The following is a 19,341-nucleotide window of genomic DNA, read 5'->3' on the forward strand; positions in this document are numbered from 1 at the left end:
GACATCATAGTTCCAGTAGTCACATGATAACAGTAATAACCTGTTTCAAATGTAGAAGAAAAAATAATTAAAAGCTGTTTACTCTTTGTAATTTAAAAAAAGAAAAAAAGAAACAACACAAAATTCTCTCTGTATTTCTTCTGAGAACATCTGCTTGGGTTTTGTTGTATCATGTGACTACTGCATTGACTTATGGTCTCTGCCAATGAATGTGGCTGTCCAGTTTCCTGTGATGGCAACAGGCTTCTGGTAGTTATTCTTAGAATAAATATGTTAGAATTATATGTCCTTCGGGGTTTTTACAATGGTATGTGACTTCAGTATATTTGAATTTTTGTACAACAACAATAGAAAGGGGTTTTTAATGATATTTTACTATTTGACCTCTGATGTCATAGGTTGAGATTTGTGTAGTCATGTGACTAGCAATGCAAGTTGTATTAGATCAGGTTTAATTTATACAGTAGTTTTGTCTCATCTGTCAGTGGAATTAAAGACAGAACATATATAATACTTGCAATTTCAGAGAAAATCATTTTCCTATCAGTTTAATGCAGGTATGACTCTATGTAATATCTTTTAAGTTTGCTAGGCCTGCTGGTAGTGGCATTTGATTTTCACACTAATGATACAAGTTTTGGTAGGCTTGTACTTTTTCTAATGACGGCTGTTTTTGACAGGGTACCATGGAAGAGAAGATCTATGAGCGGCAGGTTACAAAACAGTCCTTGTCCCTTCGTGTGATAGATGAGAACCAGATCGAGCGACATTTTTCTGCATCTGATCTTCAGGAATTGTACACATTCACACCAGACCGTCTTGATGATCCCAACAGGAAAGAAAAGCCCACACCCAAATTGCCAAAGGTTACATTATTTTACACTTGGATTATTTGCACTTGAAATTGTACCTGATATCCTCTTGATTGTTTCAAATATTTCATTTGTTTCAAATATTTCATTTCAATTTTTATAAGAAATCAGATATAATTGTTTTGGGGCAAAATTGAAACCCTTCTTAAGTAACATGAGTGCTTATTATTGAATGTAATTGACATCCAACTGGAAGTTCAAAATACAGAGGAACAGTACCAAAATAATTACAGTCTGTGATTGACAATTATATGATCTTTAATTTGGAGCAGGTATCAAACTATGGAACAAGTATATTCGTTTGAAGGAAGTTTGTACTTTGTACGGCTTAGTTCCAAAGTTACAAAACCCAGATCAGCAAACTTGTGGCAGTGTACCTGTATAAATCAAAGCATGAAGATTTATATTGGTATCACAACAAAGTTTAACTGGCATAAAAATCTACATATTATGTACAGTCTCCAATAATGTAAATGTCCAAGAAAAAAGATAATAGTGCAAAACTGAAAGCAGTTAAGTCAACCAGGGGAGGGGGTATTTTTTGGCTCTACTGGTCATAGACCAGAAGAGCTTATAGGATGGTCTATTGTCCATTATCTACTTGGAGGATTGCAGTGAAACTTTACATAACACACATTCATCCCAAGATATGGTTGGTCGCAACTACCTATATAATTGTTTCTTTCTGACTTGCAATATGTCCACAGCAGCTAATTTGAAAATCTTGTCACTGAAGAATATTATGGATGGTTTCAACACTTGACAGAAGGAAAAAATGGTCTTACCTTGAATTTCTGGGGGGAAAATCATTGAGTAGATCATTAGTCCCTTTAAGGGAATCTTTGTTTTGTTTAGCCTCTACTAGTGCATTAAATTATTATTTATTATTTTTCTTTGTCCTTTTCAAATTTGTAGTGTTCCCAGATTTGGAGGAAGCTTGAACAAAGTGTTCCCTAACTATGGTTGTAGGTGGAACAAGCCTTATTTATAATATATGCAGAGTTAGAAATACATGGTTGCATAGTGCTCCCTGTTTTGGACCTAGTCATCACAAAATTCTGCATACGGTTAATGGCAAATGATGTCTGTGCACCCATACTTTAGAAAACTGGTATATATACACCAAAGTGGAGATTGGTTTTCATCCAAATGTGTAGCATGCCCAGTGGCAAACTTCTTGCACCAAGATATGCTTGTACACAGGTCTGGGTCCAACACCAAGATATGCTGTACATTATAAAACCACAGGTCTGGGTCCAACACCATGATATGCTGTACATTATACACCCACAGGCCTGGGTCTAACACCAAGATATGCTGTACATTATACACCCACATGTCTGAGTCTAACACCAAGATATGCTGTACATTATACACCCACATGTCTGAGTCTAACACCAAGATATGCTGTACATTATACACCTACATGTCTTAGTCTAACACTAGGATATACTGTACATTATACACCTACATGTCTAACACCAAGATATGCTGTACATTATACACCCACATGTCTGGGTCTAACACCAAGATATACTGTACATTATACAACCACATGTCTGGGTCTAACACCAAAATATGCCTGTAAATTATACAACTACATGTCTGAGTCTAACACCAAGATATGCTGTACATTATACAACCACATGTCTGGGTCCAACACCAAGATATGCTGTACATTATACACCCACAGGCCTGGGTCTAACACCAAGATATGCTATACATTATACAACCACATGTCTGGGTCTAACACCAAGATATGCTGTACATTATACACCCACAGGCCTGGGTCTAACACCAAGATATGCTATACATTATACAACCACATGTCTGGGTCTAACACCAAGATATACCTGTACATTATACACCCACAGGCCTGGGTCTAACACCAAGATATGCCTATACATTATACAACTACAGGTCTGAGTCTAACACCAAGATATGCTGTACATTATACAACCACATGTCTGGGTCTAACACCAAGATATGCCTGTACATTATAAACGTACAGGTCGGGGTCTAAGCCGTTTTTGATAAATGATTTAGCTTAAACGACCTGAACAATTCTGTTCATCTTAGCTCTGAAGGTTAGGTTAAGGTCCAGCAAAAGCTGATTTATTCATATTTTATTGCTGTCGTAAACTGATTAAAAAATAGAAATTGCAAGTCAATGTCTTTGGCACTTTATTTATTAGTTGTGTAATTATTTTGCATTATTTTGCTCACTGAATATTGAAATTGCATCCCATCATGAGCAGCTTCCAGTTTGAGTGGACACGCATTTTTTTTTGTTCCCATCAGCTGTCCATGATAAATGCCATAGTTAGATTTTATGTAGACACTGGTTGTACCTGGCCATTGCCGTAATCATGCATGAGTGCATTCCCATAATGTTGGTTCAGGAAGGGAAATAAAACCAGTCAGCTTATATTATCAGTGAAGAATGCAGTTAATCACTGAAAGAGTTGTATTATTCATTTGCCTAATGAAATACATTATGCATTACAAGTGAAATGAACAAGATCTATCCCAAGAATGTTTACAAAACAATTATTTAATTGTCTGGAAGAGCTAGCGCACCAAAGAAGATGCTGGTAATATCTGAGTTCAGGAAACTCTTGGGTTTATTTCAGCCATATCAGAATGTATAGTTGAAGTTTGACTTCTAGCTCACTGAAGTAGAACCAAAAATTTAGATTCACATAGTCACAGAAAAACTGGAAATGGACCGACTTTTTGGTTTAGTGGTTTAAAATATTTGGGAGTGGACCCAGGAAAAGATATCCATAATGCCACCCCAATGTATAAAACTTGCCCATATCTGAGCCATCAAAGTACATGGTAGGACTGTTGCACTATCCATATATAAAATACTGAAATCTGTGAAACTAGGTACTACACCAAAACTAGTGTCTTCACCGTAAATAAGTTTTTAAATTATTTTTTTTCACACAGGATGTTCTGCTAGCTGAGCTGCTACAATCCCACAAAGACTGGATTGTGGGGTACCATGATCACGACTCCCTCCTGGAGAACATTGAGGAGGATAAACTTACAGAGGAGGAACGAAAAGCTGCCTGGGAAGAATATGAGGAGGAGAAGAAAGGAATTAGAGGTAGTTTTACATATCATTATTTTTTCAGTTTTAACACAAGCATCACAAGTAGGTTATTTAATGCCGAGAAAATGTGAGTAAAGTGCCTTAACCCTTTACCTTGTGCAAGCACTTTTGTTTGCCTCTACTCCATTCACAAACAAGAGCCTTTGGATGCCGCTACCCAATTTGCATACAAGGGCCTTTGGATGCTTCTTCCCAATTCGCATTCAAGCGCCTTTTGATGCCTGCTGTAAACAGGAGAAAAACCCCATTTAGATACTACATTCATTGCTGTGAATGACCATTACATCGGATCACATGGTCACTGTTTATGCTCTGGTTGATATCTGCTATTTAAAGTCACTGGCTCGTATTCTCTCTAAAATGGAGGTCGCAGATTTCATTCAGTACTTAATCGAGTTTTCACGATTAGAATCACAACTATAACTATGAAAGCTTCAATAACTTGGGTAAAGGCTCTGATATTGATGTAGGCAGCAATGATTTTTTTTATAAATTATCAAATTCAGATGACTTAGTGATGTAGACGCAGACAAGGAACTTTTAAATTTCTAGTATGAGAAATGGCAGCTATGGTTGGTCACGCGGCTTCACTGACTTGGCGGTGAATGAGTTCTTTCAAGATTTTAAAGCACATAAAAAATTCTTCCATGAAAAATAATTATACAGCTATAACAATCGGACTTTACTATTAAATGTTTCCATTCATAATATATGTGTACCAAAAATGTAAAATGATTAAAATTCCTGTTAAATGTAACATGCACTACACTGCTTAACAGTTAACAGGCAGGCCTATGTGTATGGAGTCGAATAAGTTAGAGGTGTTCTATTTATAGCGCACTGCACTGGGTAACTTTGCTACATGTGTATTGAAGGGCTAAAAACCCATACACTCTATAAGGTAAAGTGTTAACTAAGAACACTACAATAGCCGACTGATGCAAATCCGATTATAGGATTTGAACCTGCAGCCTTTCTGTCACAAGTTGGACAAACTAACCATTGAGCTACTGTGGTTGAGATTCGCCAAATGTTTAAAACTGCTACAAATGTTTTTGGGTAAAGTACATTGTTGGTTTTTTCATTTGCTTACACCACCACCACCGCATATTCATCCATTTTCACACCTCTTTGTAGGACCTCAGTCCTTTTGATATAAATTTTAAGATTGAAGCTCCTTGTCTTAGTGAAGTCCAGAAGTGCATTGCAGGAAATGTTGGCTTATTTATATTGGTATTTTTTCCATTATTTGTTATTCATGAGGTCTGTAGACGGCTATGATCTTTTCATTTTGCTGTGCCAATGTTAGTGAGAAGTGAGACATAGTGCCACAGAGATGATTCGTTTTGGAATGTTTTGAGATCAGCATCACATGTTTTACAGCAGTGCTTTGATTGTGGGCTAGAAATGTAGATTCTGGCTTTGTTGATATGAAGACATGTTTGTCAAAGTATTAGTATGATTTGCTTGTGATGACTTTATTCATTCAACCATAGTAAATATATGACTATATCGGTACAAAATGTTCAAGAATTGAAAGAATAGTGTTCATTTTAAAGATTTAAAGTTGACGGCTTATAACATTATGCATTACATCCCTTATCACACCATCTTTTTTTCCTAGTTCAAAGCTTAATGGTCCAACCAGGGTTTGGCATGCCACCCATGCCTGGTGTATACAACCAGGGTTTTTCAGGCTGGCATGGAGGAATGTTCCCTCAGGGACTGCCTAATCTGGGACCTAATGGACTGCTACAGATCGTCAATGATCTCAAGATTAGGGTAAGTTGTTTTTCAGGCTTTGTTTAAGTTGTGGTTTTTTTTACATATTCTAAAACATATACAAATGCTGCTTGTTGCCAGTTTCATTTTAGAAACAAATTGCAAAATCTATGATGAACTATCTGGAATTTGATGATTTGGGGGTACATTGTGATGTACAGACACATAAAATGTAATTTCACCAAAATGTGCATATAATTTTCTGATCAATTTTAAAACAACTGTTTCATATTTGAGCTTTGGAGATCATTAGTGACTTTGGTTTTTAATGTAAACTGTATTTTTAGCTCTATGGGGCATAGACCAGAAGGACTTATGTGATGGCCTTCTGTCCACTGACCCTCCATAGGCATACATGTCAACCATAATGCTTTTGGCATAATCATTAGGCTTTTTTTTCTTCTCACCCAAGTCTTAAATGTATCCCATTACACTTTTGTTGTAATCATTACAGGGTTTGTTTTTCAACAAAACAAAAGACCGTCCATTACGTTTTTTTCAAACAAGAAAAAATAAAGAAAATGAAGCAATAAAATATTATTTTTGTCATTTTTATTTTCATCTTTTTAATTCCACTCATATTAATTTGAGAATATTCTTAAAAGGTGACTGCTGTGTAAGAATAGCGCAAGAGTACTTTCCTTATTTGCTATTTATAGCAACTGTATATGACCCATTTCTAACAAATTCATTTTATTGATAAGCTAGCTAGTTAATGAACCGGTCTATAGCTGTAAAGAAAATGGTGCCAGATTTTGAGTGAAACACTTTACACTGAGTTGTGGATGTCATGTGATGGAAAATGTTAGAGCAGATGGATCTTTTCAAACTTCAAAACATGTCAGATGAGAAACAGGACGAATCAACACTACTTTACAGAATATGAGAATATTGTATTACAGCACTCTGAGCACATGGCTATGATCATTACAATATTCCAGATCATGATCATTCTGCTAAAATTGCATATGTAGACTATTTAAAGTGAGTGCTGTATGTAAATTTTCTGTATATTTTGTGGCTGTATTCTAGTTCTAATCCGTATGGATTTTGCCCTTTGTGACAAGAATTTTGACCAGCTGTAGAACCAAGTTGGTCGTAACAATGTATCTTATTCAAACTTGCTGTGAATTGTAATTCTGGCATGTAATATATTGATCACACACCCAAATTATGCTTTTTTTCTACTTATAATAGAAGTAATTATGCTTATACCTCGGGGTGGTGGTTGGGTTGGCGTGTGTGCTAAGTATGTCTTACGCTTACCTGTAAATGGATTATGCTTTTCTGGCACATTAAGAAGCAAAATAAAAATGAAGCAATAAAAAATTCTTTTTCATTTTTATTATCGTCTCCTTAATCCACTCATTTAAATTTGAGAATATTCTAAAATGGAAGACTGCTGTGTAAGAATGGAGTAAGAGCACATTATTCCATTCTAGATGTACATCTGCTTTCCTTATTTTTTATTTATAGCAACTGTACATGACACATTTCCAAGAAAACGGACTTGTTTCTTCAGTTGAAACTTTGACATATTCATTATATTACTAATAGGGTTCATTAACACACCAGTCTGCACTTTTAAAGAAAATGGTGAATGAGGTTAAGCAAAACAGGCATTAACAGTTTCATTTGTTGATGTTCTGTGACTTTAAAATGTTAGAACAGATAGATCTTTTCAAACCTCAAAACAGGGCCCCGAGTGGCCGAGTAGTCTAAAGCACTCTCCGTTACGGATCATTGCCATCTCACCTCTGTCTGCGTGGGTTTGAGTCTCGGATTCAGCCAATGTGGGTATGTGAGAAAGCTTGCCAGTAGCTTCTTGTGGGTCGGTGGTTCTTTCCAGGGTTTTCCCGGGTTCTTCCTCCACCATTAATACTGGCCGCGATACATAGCCTATCGTGCGCTGAAAAATGGCGTTAAACCCTACGACAACAATCAAACCTCAAAATCTATCAGAAAAAGGACAAAATAAGTTTTAGAAATTTGAAGAAAAAAATTTAAAGTGCTGCAATACAGCACTCAAACTAAGCACATTATAATGCAGAATTTATGAGCTTCATGCTCATTCAGCCAAGTTAGACATGTAGACATGTTAAAGTGAGTATTGAATATGATGATTTGTCAGTATGATTTTGTGTTTTATTCTGATTCTACTATTCAAGCAGTTTGTGACAGTTTGACCAGCTGCACAACCAGGGAAGTAATGAAACAAAACACATTTGTTATACAATGGCATGTAGTATATATGATGCATGTTTTCTGCTTTTTTCCACTTGTATTAACAATAATTACGCTTATACCGCTGTCTGTGTTGGCATGTATGCATCAGTTGTTGTTGTTGTGGGGTTTAACGCCATTTTTCAGCACATGATAGGCTATACATGGCGGCCAGTATTAATGGTGGAGGAAGAACCCGGGAAAACCCCGGAAAGAACCACCGACCCACGAGAAGCTACTGGCAAGCTTTCTCACATACCCACATTGGCTGAATCCTAGACTCAAACCGCCGCAGACAGAGGTGAGATGGCAGTGATCCGTAACGAAGAACGCTTTAGACCACTCGGCCACTCGGGGCCCCTGTATGCATCAGTTAGCACAAGTTTATTATCATTAGTTCTCCAAAACTACTTGGAACATTACCATGAAACTTGACACATTCATCCCAGTTAGGCTGTTGTTACAATAGATTGTCAGTCCCATCATGTGAATCTTATTTTAATGTTCATTGCTGTACAAAATCTGTCAGATTTAATGACCTGATCTGGACAGCTCACATCCATAGGGTGGATCAAAATGACACACAGCATAGGTAGTTTGCAATATTAAGTAGGATACCTCTGCTGTGCTAATTGAAGAAGAAAAAAAGTCTGGGGGGTGGGGATTTTTGGACTGTACAAACTAGGATGTTGTCTCAAAATGTGGAAGATGGAAGAAACTGGAGAAAACCATCACCATCAACCTTGGATGTGTGAAGGTGTATCATTGTACATGTCAGAGCTGAAAATTGCATTTTTCCTTCACTGGTTAGGATACATTATTAATGCATATTAATTATTAAATTTCAATGAATTTTCAAAATGTTTCTAAGTGTTATTAGACATGATTCTATGTTAAGAATACACACGTAAGATAGAGTAGGTAATGTCATCACCCATTAGGTCCGAATAATATTCAGTAATCAATATGTATAGAATCATGTATTGAATGGGAAATTTATGCAACAAGGTGAATAATATCTGCATATTTCAAGCCCTGGAGACTTAACCAGTTAATTTTTTTTAATGAGTTAATGAATTTCTTCTGAAATGAACAGTGTAAGAATCGTGCTCATTCACTACTTGACAAGTTTTAGACTTTTGAAATTTATCAGACACTTCAAACAACACACTTTAATTTTATGTGATGTCATTTATATGATATGACACATTCAATAATGGAAACCTGAAAGGAGATGATGAAACTTTGTATCAGTGATATTGTGCAAAAGAGTTCTATGTCCATTTAAATTTTCCCTTTATGTTTCAGTTCCCTGGTATGCCACCAGAGCTGTTTCAGCAACGAGTACAAGCAGTGTTAAGACAGTTACTAGCCCAGCAGATCATGCAGCAACAGGAGGCACAGAGACGACAGGTAATACCTGGAACTTCATTCAGGCATGAAAATTTTCTAGTTTATGCATTAAGTTACCCAAAAGAAGTTCAATTAATAATAAATTTCTTTACCAGTCTGTTAATGTTGTGCAAGGTACATATTAAATTGTGACCAAAGGCAGTCCTTTGGGACCACTCAGTGGCCTAAGTGTTTAGAGTATCTGCCTTGGATGCAGAAGGTTGCGGGTTTGAACCCCTGCCGAGTCATACCAAAGACTTAAAAAATGTTACTAGCAGCTGCCTTGCTTGGTGCTCAGCATTAAGATGTTAATGTTAGGACTGGTCGGCCTGGTGTCAAGATAATATGACTGGGTTGAACATGATGCTACGTGTCTGCGACATGATGTCCCAGTGCTAGACATCCCAATAAACTGCCACACCACAGTCATCGTAGTGATATGGTAGGAAATTTGTTAAAGCTACATTAAAAGTCCAGATCACACACACACATACATACATGCAATACTTTTTTGTGTGCAAAAAACACAAAAATGTGAAAATCAAATGCAGTTTTTCATTATCTTTGCTTTGTGCAATCTATTTTGTAAAAAGGTTTTGGATTGGGCGTGTTAGAACATTCTTAACTCTGTTTTTTATACCATTGGGCACCATTGGTTGCCTCTGACAGTGTGAGAGATCAGTGCATCTTACTGGTCAGTTGTTGCCAACCACGAAGTTGGGCATTACCCAGTTGGTCAAGTACTAAACTGCCTTGGTCTGCCTTCCTCATTGGTCAGAACAGGTTTTGCAGTTTCTTATGGCAAGAGTGTACCAGCAAAAAGGAAAGCAGACTTTTCTGGCTTGGAAGCTGGAACATTAGGACTGTGTGACCTGGAATGACTGATAAATTGCAAGCAACAGGATGTTCACTTGACTGTACTGATTGACTGTGAGCTGCAAAAGGTGAACATCAACATTGTTTCTAGGAAGCAAGACTAGCATAGGTTTGTGCAGTCAGCAATGCATTGGTGCAGATATTGCGATACCAGTAACAATATCTCAGTGTGTCATCTCACTTGCATATCATCTGTTGGAGGCTTCATTACAGTCCTCAGTGCCTGTGCTTCAGCTTTATATGCATCTCCTGAAGACAGACTGTTTCGTTTATGCTTTACATGACATCTTTGAGTGTATATTACAGTGAACGATAGACCTGCCAACTCTTACAATTTTGTCTTACAAAAATTACCCTTAAAATACAGACTTACGGCATACTAGCAAAAATTAAGAAAAATGATCGTTGCAAAAAAATCTGGATAATTGTTTCATCCGTGTTTTATTTGGATCCGGGTTTCATCTTAGAATTAGTAAAATTAGTCAGGGAACTAGACTAACTTTACTGCAGCATCCCAGACGCTTCAAACTGCTCCTATTTATTCATGCGAAGCATCTACATGATCAAACTTTTGATTAAAGAATTTTTTTAAAATGGCGTCCTGAAAGTGTTGTATGTCTAAGACGAAACAGAAAATAAGCTTCAAGAAAAGTCTTAATAATCAAATCTAAGATTAAAAAGGAGTATTCAGATTCTTGTGAATAAAAGCTGGAAAGGACACAATTACATTTATTGGACATCGCATGCCAGTCTGTATGTCTCATGGCAGGAAATGATTGCCGTTGCCATGTGAAATGGAAAAGAATTTCCAAGAATTATGTTAAGTTGAGAGATCACAACAAGCCATTGAGCTGCATAGGGTTTGGAACTAGAGTTTATGCAGTTGTACTAGTGGTAAATAAAGTGAACACATACTTTACAAACTTTTCATAATGTTTATGGTCGATGCGTCAAGCTTTTAATTACATTTTCCAGCTTTATAATAGCAGTTACAGAAATACCTCGTGCATTCGCGTTTCTGGATTCACGAATTCACGGATTTGCGAAATTTTCATTGGTACCCTCTACGTACATGTTTTCTTTATTTTATTGAATTGTACCTTCGTTCTATGACTTCTGTGACATATGAAGTTCACCTAGTTTACCTTCCTGACAATGACAAAGAAAATGTCAGTCATTAAGTTTACAGTCCCATTCGTTACTTGGTTTTACCTTACTGTGAGTGCAAAAGAAAACGGCAGCCAGTGAATTAGTATAGGGGTAATACTAGTATACATGTACCGTACTGTAAATGCGCTAGTGTGGCAAATACCCATTAGGCGATACTGTACTCTATTTGTACGTCAACCATTTATTTCTCTTTTTAAGGGTAATGTATTAAGCTAACTTTTAAATGAAATTAAAGTGCTTTGGGAGCATGATTTGGGTCATATTTAGGGTTTAAACCCTAGAAATAAGCATTTATTAGCATTTTTAGTGACTTGTACCAAACATTCGCGATTCCTCCTGATCCGCGACTGGTTCTGGAACCAAACCTCGCGAATGTTTGAAGTATTACTGTATTGATATTTTGTACCACCTTACTGAAAACAGGTCAATCTTACAGAAAAAAATCAACTGCCTTACTGAGATGGACTCATCAGAGTTGGCAGGTCTGGCAAGAAACTGTTCCTCCTCGATGACTTTAATAACGTCAGATCAGAGTACAGCTCATGACCATCATAAGAAATTAAATGCTCTAAAAATATCATTTTTGGGATGTTTCTTTTTTTTTTCATAATAATGGAGTAAACAAAGCAATAATAATGGACTGAACTAAGCCATAATAATGGACTAAACTAAGCAATCATGATGTAGGAATAAAAGACCCCTTGAAAATTAATCTCAATCAACTTATTGTGTCATTTTAATAAAATTACTGTGAAGTCTACATTACTTGTAAATTCTCATAAGATTTTCTTAGCCATAAGAACATCATCATGAGAAAGTGAATAATTAGCTTTTAAAAATTTAAAGTCTCACCACCCACACCCTCACCCCAGTTGCAGCATGTCTGCTCCACTGACATATAAGGACTCTATTTTCATGTGAAATAATGTTAGCATCTAGGCACAGTCTCACCAACCTCTGAATGCAAAGTAGCAAAACTTGGACAGCGAGTCTGTCTCCAAGACTTATGAATTTCAATTACCTAAATTTGCTACAAGTATCATGTCTGATTTAGGCTTTTTCACTTGAGTTTCATGCTCAAAATTTTTTTAATTAATGCAGTGCCTGGCCAAAAAATAATTTTTTTGTATAAAGGATACCTGTACATAAAGGATATGTTAAGAGATAATTTTCGGAAAACCCACTTGGTAGTGTATTGAATACTGAATGTTCTCTTTCAGGTTGAGCAGCGACAACTGCAGGAACTTCAGCGTCTGAATCAGATCAAGCAGCAGATTCAGCGGCAGCGGCAGCAAATAGCTGTCCAGCAGAGTCAGATGGGGCTATCCTCACTTTCACCCTTGTCAATGTATGGTGCCGCACAGCCCCTCCCAACCCTTAACACTAACATGCCAACATCTAGCACCCTTTCCAGTATGCTGTTGGGGCAAAATGTTCCACGAAGCCAGCCCAAGAGTTGATCATGGGTCGTAGATAGAGAGGATTCTATTGTTTCAGCAGTCACTAGTCTGTCATCTCACCATCTTTGCATGTGGTGCCCCTGTAACACTTGAGGGTTTTCTGAACAACAAAAAAGACATTATAGAATGTCGTATCTGTTCCACAGTAGAAGATACTTGTGAAATTTCTGTGAACGATTAGATTAGTCCAAAATGATACAGAATGCTCTGATAATAGATATCTGTGCAACATTTGAAAAGAAATGACAGGTAACCTACCTGGTAGGATGGTGCTAGTAAAAAGATAAAAGAAAACCAATATGCCACCATGAACATAAAAAGACATTGCTGCTTGCTTGGTGCCTGTGCTATTGTGTAGATTATTAATTTAATTGGGGATTCTATGATTGTTAATCCAATTACAAGGAGATTGTATTGCTATTACCACATTATAGTGCATAAAAACTGAATCAGAGATTTAAAGCCTTTAGGAAAGATTGTTTCCAACATGATGAAAAAAAACATTGTATTTAAAATAAAAGCATTGAGAGGGGGATGACTGGTTTATGTATGGGCTTTTAGTCAAGTCATAGTCCAGAAGACAATTTTACATTTTGAGGAATATAAATATATTGAGCCATACATTCATTTTTATTTCAGAATCATGATAGCTTTCTCCTTTTACTCATTTCAGTTTATTGAAGGTATACATTTTTGTGGACATTGATCTTACCAGTCAGTTACTATTGATTACATGTAACTTAAATTAAATAATTATTCATATTCATTATTTTATATCAACAAAATTTGTTTTCAAACTAAGTCAAAGTTTACATAATTTTTTTCCATTTGAGCTTTCACTTTGTATTCTTTATAGATTTTTTTATAACATTTTTTTGGCAGTTTTTCCTAATTTAAACTATTTGTAAATAATTGCTTAATGAAAATGTAATGCAGGAAGTCAGTCACAACTTTCAGAGTTGTATATTTGCCTGAAAATGTTTTTAGAGTTCTTATCTCTTCTGGGGGGGGGTGTTTATAATTAAGACAAAAAAGAGACTAAATCATTTCATTAAAATGTAATTCATTCTTTCAGTTTTATGCTTTTTCCAAATGCAAAGCATCATGCCAGAGTTTTGTTCCAGTGTTAGTATCTTAGATATGTTGTTAAAGCATTTCATTTACTGTAATATTGTAAATTCTAGCATCTTGAGGTTGCATAACAAACCTATGATTTTGGATTTTTGATGAAATGTTGACGAGGAAAATAAAGTAAATGGATATAGTATCACTCAGATATAGAAACGAAAATAGAAACCTTTCTGGTAACCTTGCATCAGACAACTTCACAAAAAGTTTTTAGTGGGAGGGGTGTGTAACAGAGTAGGAGTTCAGTAATGCAACAATTAGCCAGATAATTTGCAAGATGCTTCAAACCTTTTGATGATGGACAAGCAACGAGTTGAGCAGAAAATATGAACCAGTAGATTAAATGACTTAAAGGAATTAGGCAAAGTACTGAGAAACATTTCTCTGGGTAAACAGGTCTACAAGTTGTATCTGCACTACTTTTCCGTGAAGCTTGTGAAAATGTTAGGTTTTTAATTTTCACTTTAACTTGCAATGACTGGCCAAAACCATTGGTGTTAAGTATCTATTTGTTTGATACACTCAGGATCACCAAAGCAAGCTGAACATAATTGGTAACTGGTGAAAATTGATTATTTCTGTACATTGAACATAAATCGCTTTTCATTCAATTTGGGTTAATTTTTGTAATTGTGGTATCTTTCTGTAATGTGCATATCAGCATTTGTTTTTAAAAATGACTTTGTTACAGTTATTCTAAATTTTTGCCAACAAAAAGTGTACTTGTATATTGACAATAAAAAAAAGTGTACTTGTATATTGACAGTATGTTGTTTGGTTCATTCATTCATGTGTGATTACTTCTGCTTTCTTTTATTTGATCACTTGCAGTTGTACCCCATGGCTTGAATTGCCTGTTTTGTGAGTTAGCTGCAATGAATGAATGACTTCCCTGCATTAGATTTTAATGCTTTGGTTGATGTTCTGTTATGGAGGCAAATGATTTTAATGGTATTCTAAGAATGAAGTAATGGATGATTTTCCCTGCAAGATAATTAATATTTTTACCATCAACAATGGTAATATTTTAGATTTGTTTGTGTACTATAAGAATATGTGTCTAAAGTATTGAATCCAAGACTGTTTTAAATGCGAAGATAAATTATTTTTAAATGTTTGATGATAAAATCATGTAACATCCCTTGCCATATATTCTCTGCTCAGAATGGAAAGAAGCCAGTTGTATGAAGAGTTACTTTGGACTAGAAAAATGTTACATCAGACACTATTATTTAAATCCTATTCGTTCTTGCCATAGTTTGGCAAGTTAGAATCAATTGTATTTATTTAATTTATAAATGTGCAAGACCAGCGAAAGTTTAATAGTTATTACACAGGCTGATAAGTTATTATTTATTGTCCATTTTGTACAGTAGATACTAAAGGTAATTAGTTCACATGTTAGGTGGTCAGTGTCCTATATTTGTATCTTTTAATATTTGAAGGTCAGTGAGAATCTGTGGATAATGTTTGATCATGTCTGAGTGGATAATTTAATGCTATTTATTGAGAGGACTACTGATCACTAAGGCATTGAAAATTGTTTGAAGTCTTGACACATTCTTCCATATTTTTGCCCATCAAGTATATACATGTAAACCAAATGGCAAACTGCCATTAGACCCAGATCTTCCATTACAGAATGTACTGGCAGATCAGGATCTCTCCATTGTAGACCCTGATTTGCAGGTAGGTACATTATATGGTGATAGATCTGGATGTATGCAGTTCACTATTGGCTGTTTGCAGCACACAGTTAAATACTGTAATCTATCTAAATGTGCATTTTTAGCTAAATATATAGTCCGTATTGTTTTTATGGCCTGATTGGTGCATACTGTTACCATTCTCCTCAAGTCCATCCATCCTTGTTCAAGCATTGCATATGGTATCTTCTTTTCTTTTCTTTTTTTAATCCATGATGTTTAAGGAATGAAAATCTAATTGCATCTGTTAATAGTCAAAACTTGTTTCAACAAGATTTGATTGTTGAAGTTCCTAGTTTTAAGAACACAATTTTGGAACAAATCCTCATCGTAACACCAACCAACCTCCCAGCAACAAACACTCTTTATTTTCTACCTGGGATCTCTTTTTATAGTCTTCTGGAGAGATTTGTTGAATGTTATCATCTTTTTTTTTTTTTAAATGAAAGAAAATGAGAAGGTAGGTTATGCAAATATCAGATTGTATTACAGTAACAGATTTTTTTGTAAAACATTGTTTGCCAGAAAGTTTTGTTATCCCGAGACAGTTGTGGCATATCATCATAGGGCTTGTTTTTCATAATATTCATCTGTTAGAGATAACTGTTTATTTTAGTTATTACCGTCAATACATAAGTTTTCTGTCAGAAACTTGGAGATAAGGAATTATCCATTTTCTTAATGCCATAAAAATTTTGTAAACAGATCTTGTATTTATGCGAGTACTCTACCTTGAATAACTTGCATACTAATTTATATAAGAATTTGATACAAAAAGAACATTTTCAAAGTGCCATATTGTTGACCAAGCATGTCATGTTCTAGAACTCGGTCAAATTTAATTGGATGGCTTTTATCCCTCCTACCCTCACTCAGTCTTCCAAAATCAAAGATCATTTGAAATTAAGCACAGAAAAGGTGAATTAGATCTTAGTTTTGATATCCAAAAAGACAACTTACATTAAATGAAAGAGATCTGCTTGTGACAAACCAATCTTTTTCAGTGTAAAATGTGTAGAAATTTTGGTAATTACTCTGGTTTTGCTTTTTGCACTTTTGTGAGGGAAAATTTATTGTTTTCGTTTCTGTATCGATGTCTTTTCTTATTGGACAGGATGTTGTCATTTTCATAAATTCTTCACCTGCCTAAGCAGTAACTGTCTGTACCTGTGACTTCATTTAGTCCATACATTTATGCAACAAGATAAGACTTATAATCTGAAATCATTTTTATTATTTACCGTTGTTTTGTTTGATGTTTTTTGAACAGTTCCAGAACTAACTTTATGTCAACAACAAATTTGTAGAAACGTGTACTGGCAATAGATGTATGCAGCTTAGGGATGATGCCACAACTATACCCATCATGGTAAATTTTATTGACCAGGTTATCAATGGAATGCTTAAAATTATTTGGCCATATCTTGAAATTTGCAAAGCAGTATTTAATAAAGTTTTTGGCATATATTGATTAAAAGAAGAGTTGTTTTATTTTAAAAAGAAAGCTTCCTCCATCACGACTTGTTCCAAAATGTATTTACACTGGATAATTTTAACTTCTTGCCATGTGATGAATTGATTAAACTGTTTTTGTTCTCTCTCACTCTCTCTCTCTCACTATATAAAGTTTATAACTGATGGCTTGAATTTCATTTATCACCGCAGATAATAAACGGTAAAAGTAGTCATGAAAGATGTTACACAACTAAAATAATACTTGAGTTCTAATCAGTTTTTATTGTGGTTCAAGATTTCATCAAGAAACAAGTCACTGTAAATAACTGAATAAAAAATTTAAAAATACACATTGTTTTGCTTTGCTTTGTGTCCTTTTGCATTTGAAGGGTAGAATTCTGATATACTGTTGTTTGTAGTATTCATTTCCTTAAATTTTTCTCTTTTTCTTCTTCTCTGAATTGGCTAAAGTTTTGAGATATGTTTTTATACCGAGTACAATACATTTTGAGGTAGCTGGAAAAATATCCCCACCCCATTTCAGCCATCTTGGGATGATTACACAAATATTGATAGCTGTGGTAGCTCAGTTGGTAAAGCACCTGGCTTATAATCCAAAGGTTGCAAATTCCATAACCACCTAGGCCCAGGTTCAATACCTTGATATGTCCTTTTGGGGAGAAAAAATTGTTCTTATGATGCAAAGAAAAAGGATGGCAAAGTAAATTTTTCTTCTTGACAAAATTGGATCTATTTTAAATCTTATTCTAAACATTTTCAGTTGGAAAATAACAATAATTGAGATGTTACACTTCTTGGCTGAAAATGTATTACTATTATTAAGATAAAGAAAAATAACTTGTTTAAAAGCAACTTTTAATTATAAAGGACCTCAAATAATTCAATTCTGTACATGTCTAGCAAAACAGCAGAAGTGAAGTTTTCTAAAGACATAACGAAAGAGAATTTCACAACTCTGAAGATTTCTGATAGACTGCAATGAAAAAAGGAGAATAGGGTGGGTTTAGTAATATGTACCAAAATGCAATACACGTGCTATTATGGTAAGCACTTTTATTGTTTCATTCACTCCACTGATCTACCTACTTATACTAGTGGGTTTTTTTAGACTTCCACAAATGTATTCTACTACACAAATGCACAGATTATCAGGGTGTACACTAAATATTTGAGGCAAGACAATACATATATCAGATATAACATTTATGTCCAATATAACACTGGCTACATCATCAAGGCACAAAATATCAGATTTCCACTTTTTACAAGAGAATGTTGAACTTGCCAAAACTCGTCCACAAAATTACGTGACTCGTCCACCATTAGCTCACTTGAAATTGCCTTGAACATAAAACTTGACAAGTAAAGCATGTCATTTAAACTGTAGTGACCTCTTGTAGGAAACATGATTTGACAAGGAATCCTTACATGTATAAGCTTGTTTAACCCCAGCTAGAGACCTCTTGTAGGAAACATGATTTGACAAGGAATCCTTATATATAAGCTTGTTTAACCCCACTTGCCAACATATTGAGATTATGACCAAAACACAAGAAAGTGATAGCTAGAAGGATGAACAAGAGTAATACCATATGCTCGTTATATATTTGTGGCGGGGCCCAGAATGGGTGGGTCCCTTTGAAAGGTGCAGTTTTTCATAAATGGAGTTCATCAAAGTTGGATACCACAACAAAGTTCTGGGAATTTATTTACAGAAATCACCTGTACCAAGATCTGGGGGTTGGGATGATTATCTTTTCATGGTGTATACATTTTTGTTAAATTAGGCGAATTTATTTAATATAGTTTTGCAATTATCTTACCGCTCGTTATTGTTACGTGATTTCGTTCCATAAGATTCGATTTAGCGAAATTTTCGGGTGCTGTACTTATCAATTATTACATTTCTAAGTTGCTTCGATAATGCAGTGTGTGTGTGTGTGTGTGTGTTGTACGCACTTGTTGATCTCTTTCATTACAGAGATGACAAGCACGTGAGAAAAGTGTAAACGATTTGAGGTCGCCGAGGACGGATACTAGGTGTGCCTTATACTATTGCTTGTAAGCACACACTTGTAATTTGTGTGCACCTTGGTACTTTGTCCGGCGGTTTGAAAAAGCAGCCCAAGAGCCGC

At 35.4% G+C, this 19,341-nt stretch overlaps 1 protein-coding gene across 2 annotated transcripts in view; it reads left to right on the forward strand.

Moving 5' to 3' along the window:
- LOC149798359 (uncharacterized) overlaps window positions 1–17,533 on the forward strand; it is a 120,286-nt gene extending 102,753 nt beyond the window's left edge. For both annotated transcript variants that reach the window (XM_089963500.1, XM_089963501.1), the window contains 5 exons: window positions 681–866; window positions 3,828–3,987; window positions 5,618–5,775; window positions 9,307–9,411; window positions 12,657–17,533. In XM_089963500.1, coding sequence (XP_089819626.1) covers window positions 681–866; window positions 3,828–3,987; window positions 5,618–5,775; window positions 9,307–9,411; window positions 12,657–12,896 — 849 coding nt within the window. In that variant the 3' untranslated portion in view covers window positions 12,897–17,533. The remainder of the gene's footprint in view (window positions 1–680; window positions 867–3,827; window positions 3,988–5,617; window positions 5,776–9,306; window positions 9,412–12,656) is intronic.
- The last annotated feature ends 1,808 nt before the right edge of the window (window positions 17,534–19,341 follow it).

The sequence above is a fragment of the Sinohyriopsis cumingii genome, chromosome 6 (genome assembly GCF_028554795.1).
Source record: "Sinohyriopsis cumingii isolate HCF-2022 chromosome 6, ASM2855479v2, whole genome shotgun sequence".
NCBI lineage: Eukaryota > Metazoa > Mollusca > Bivalvia > Unionida > Unionidae > Sinohyriopsis > Sinohyriopsis cumingii.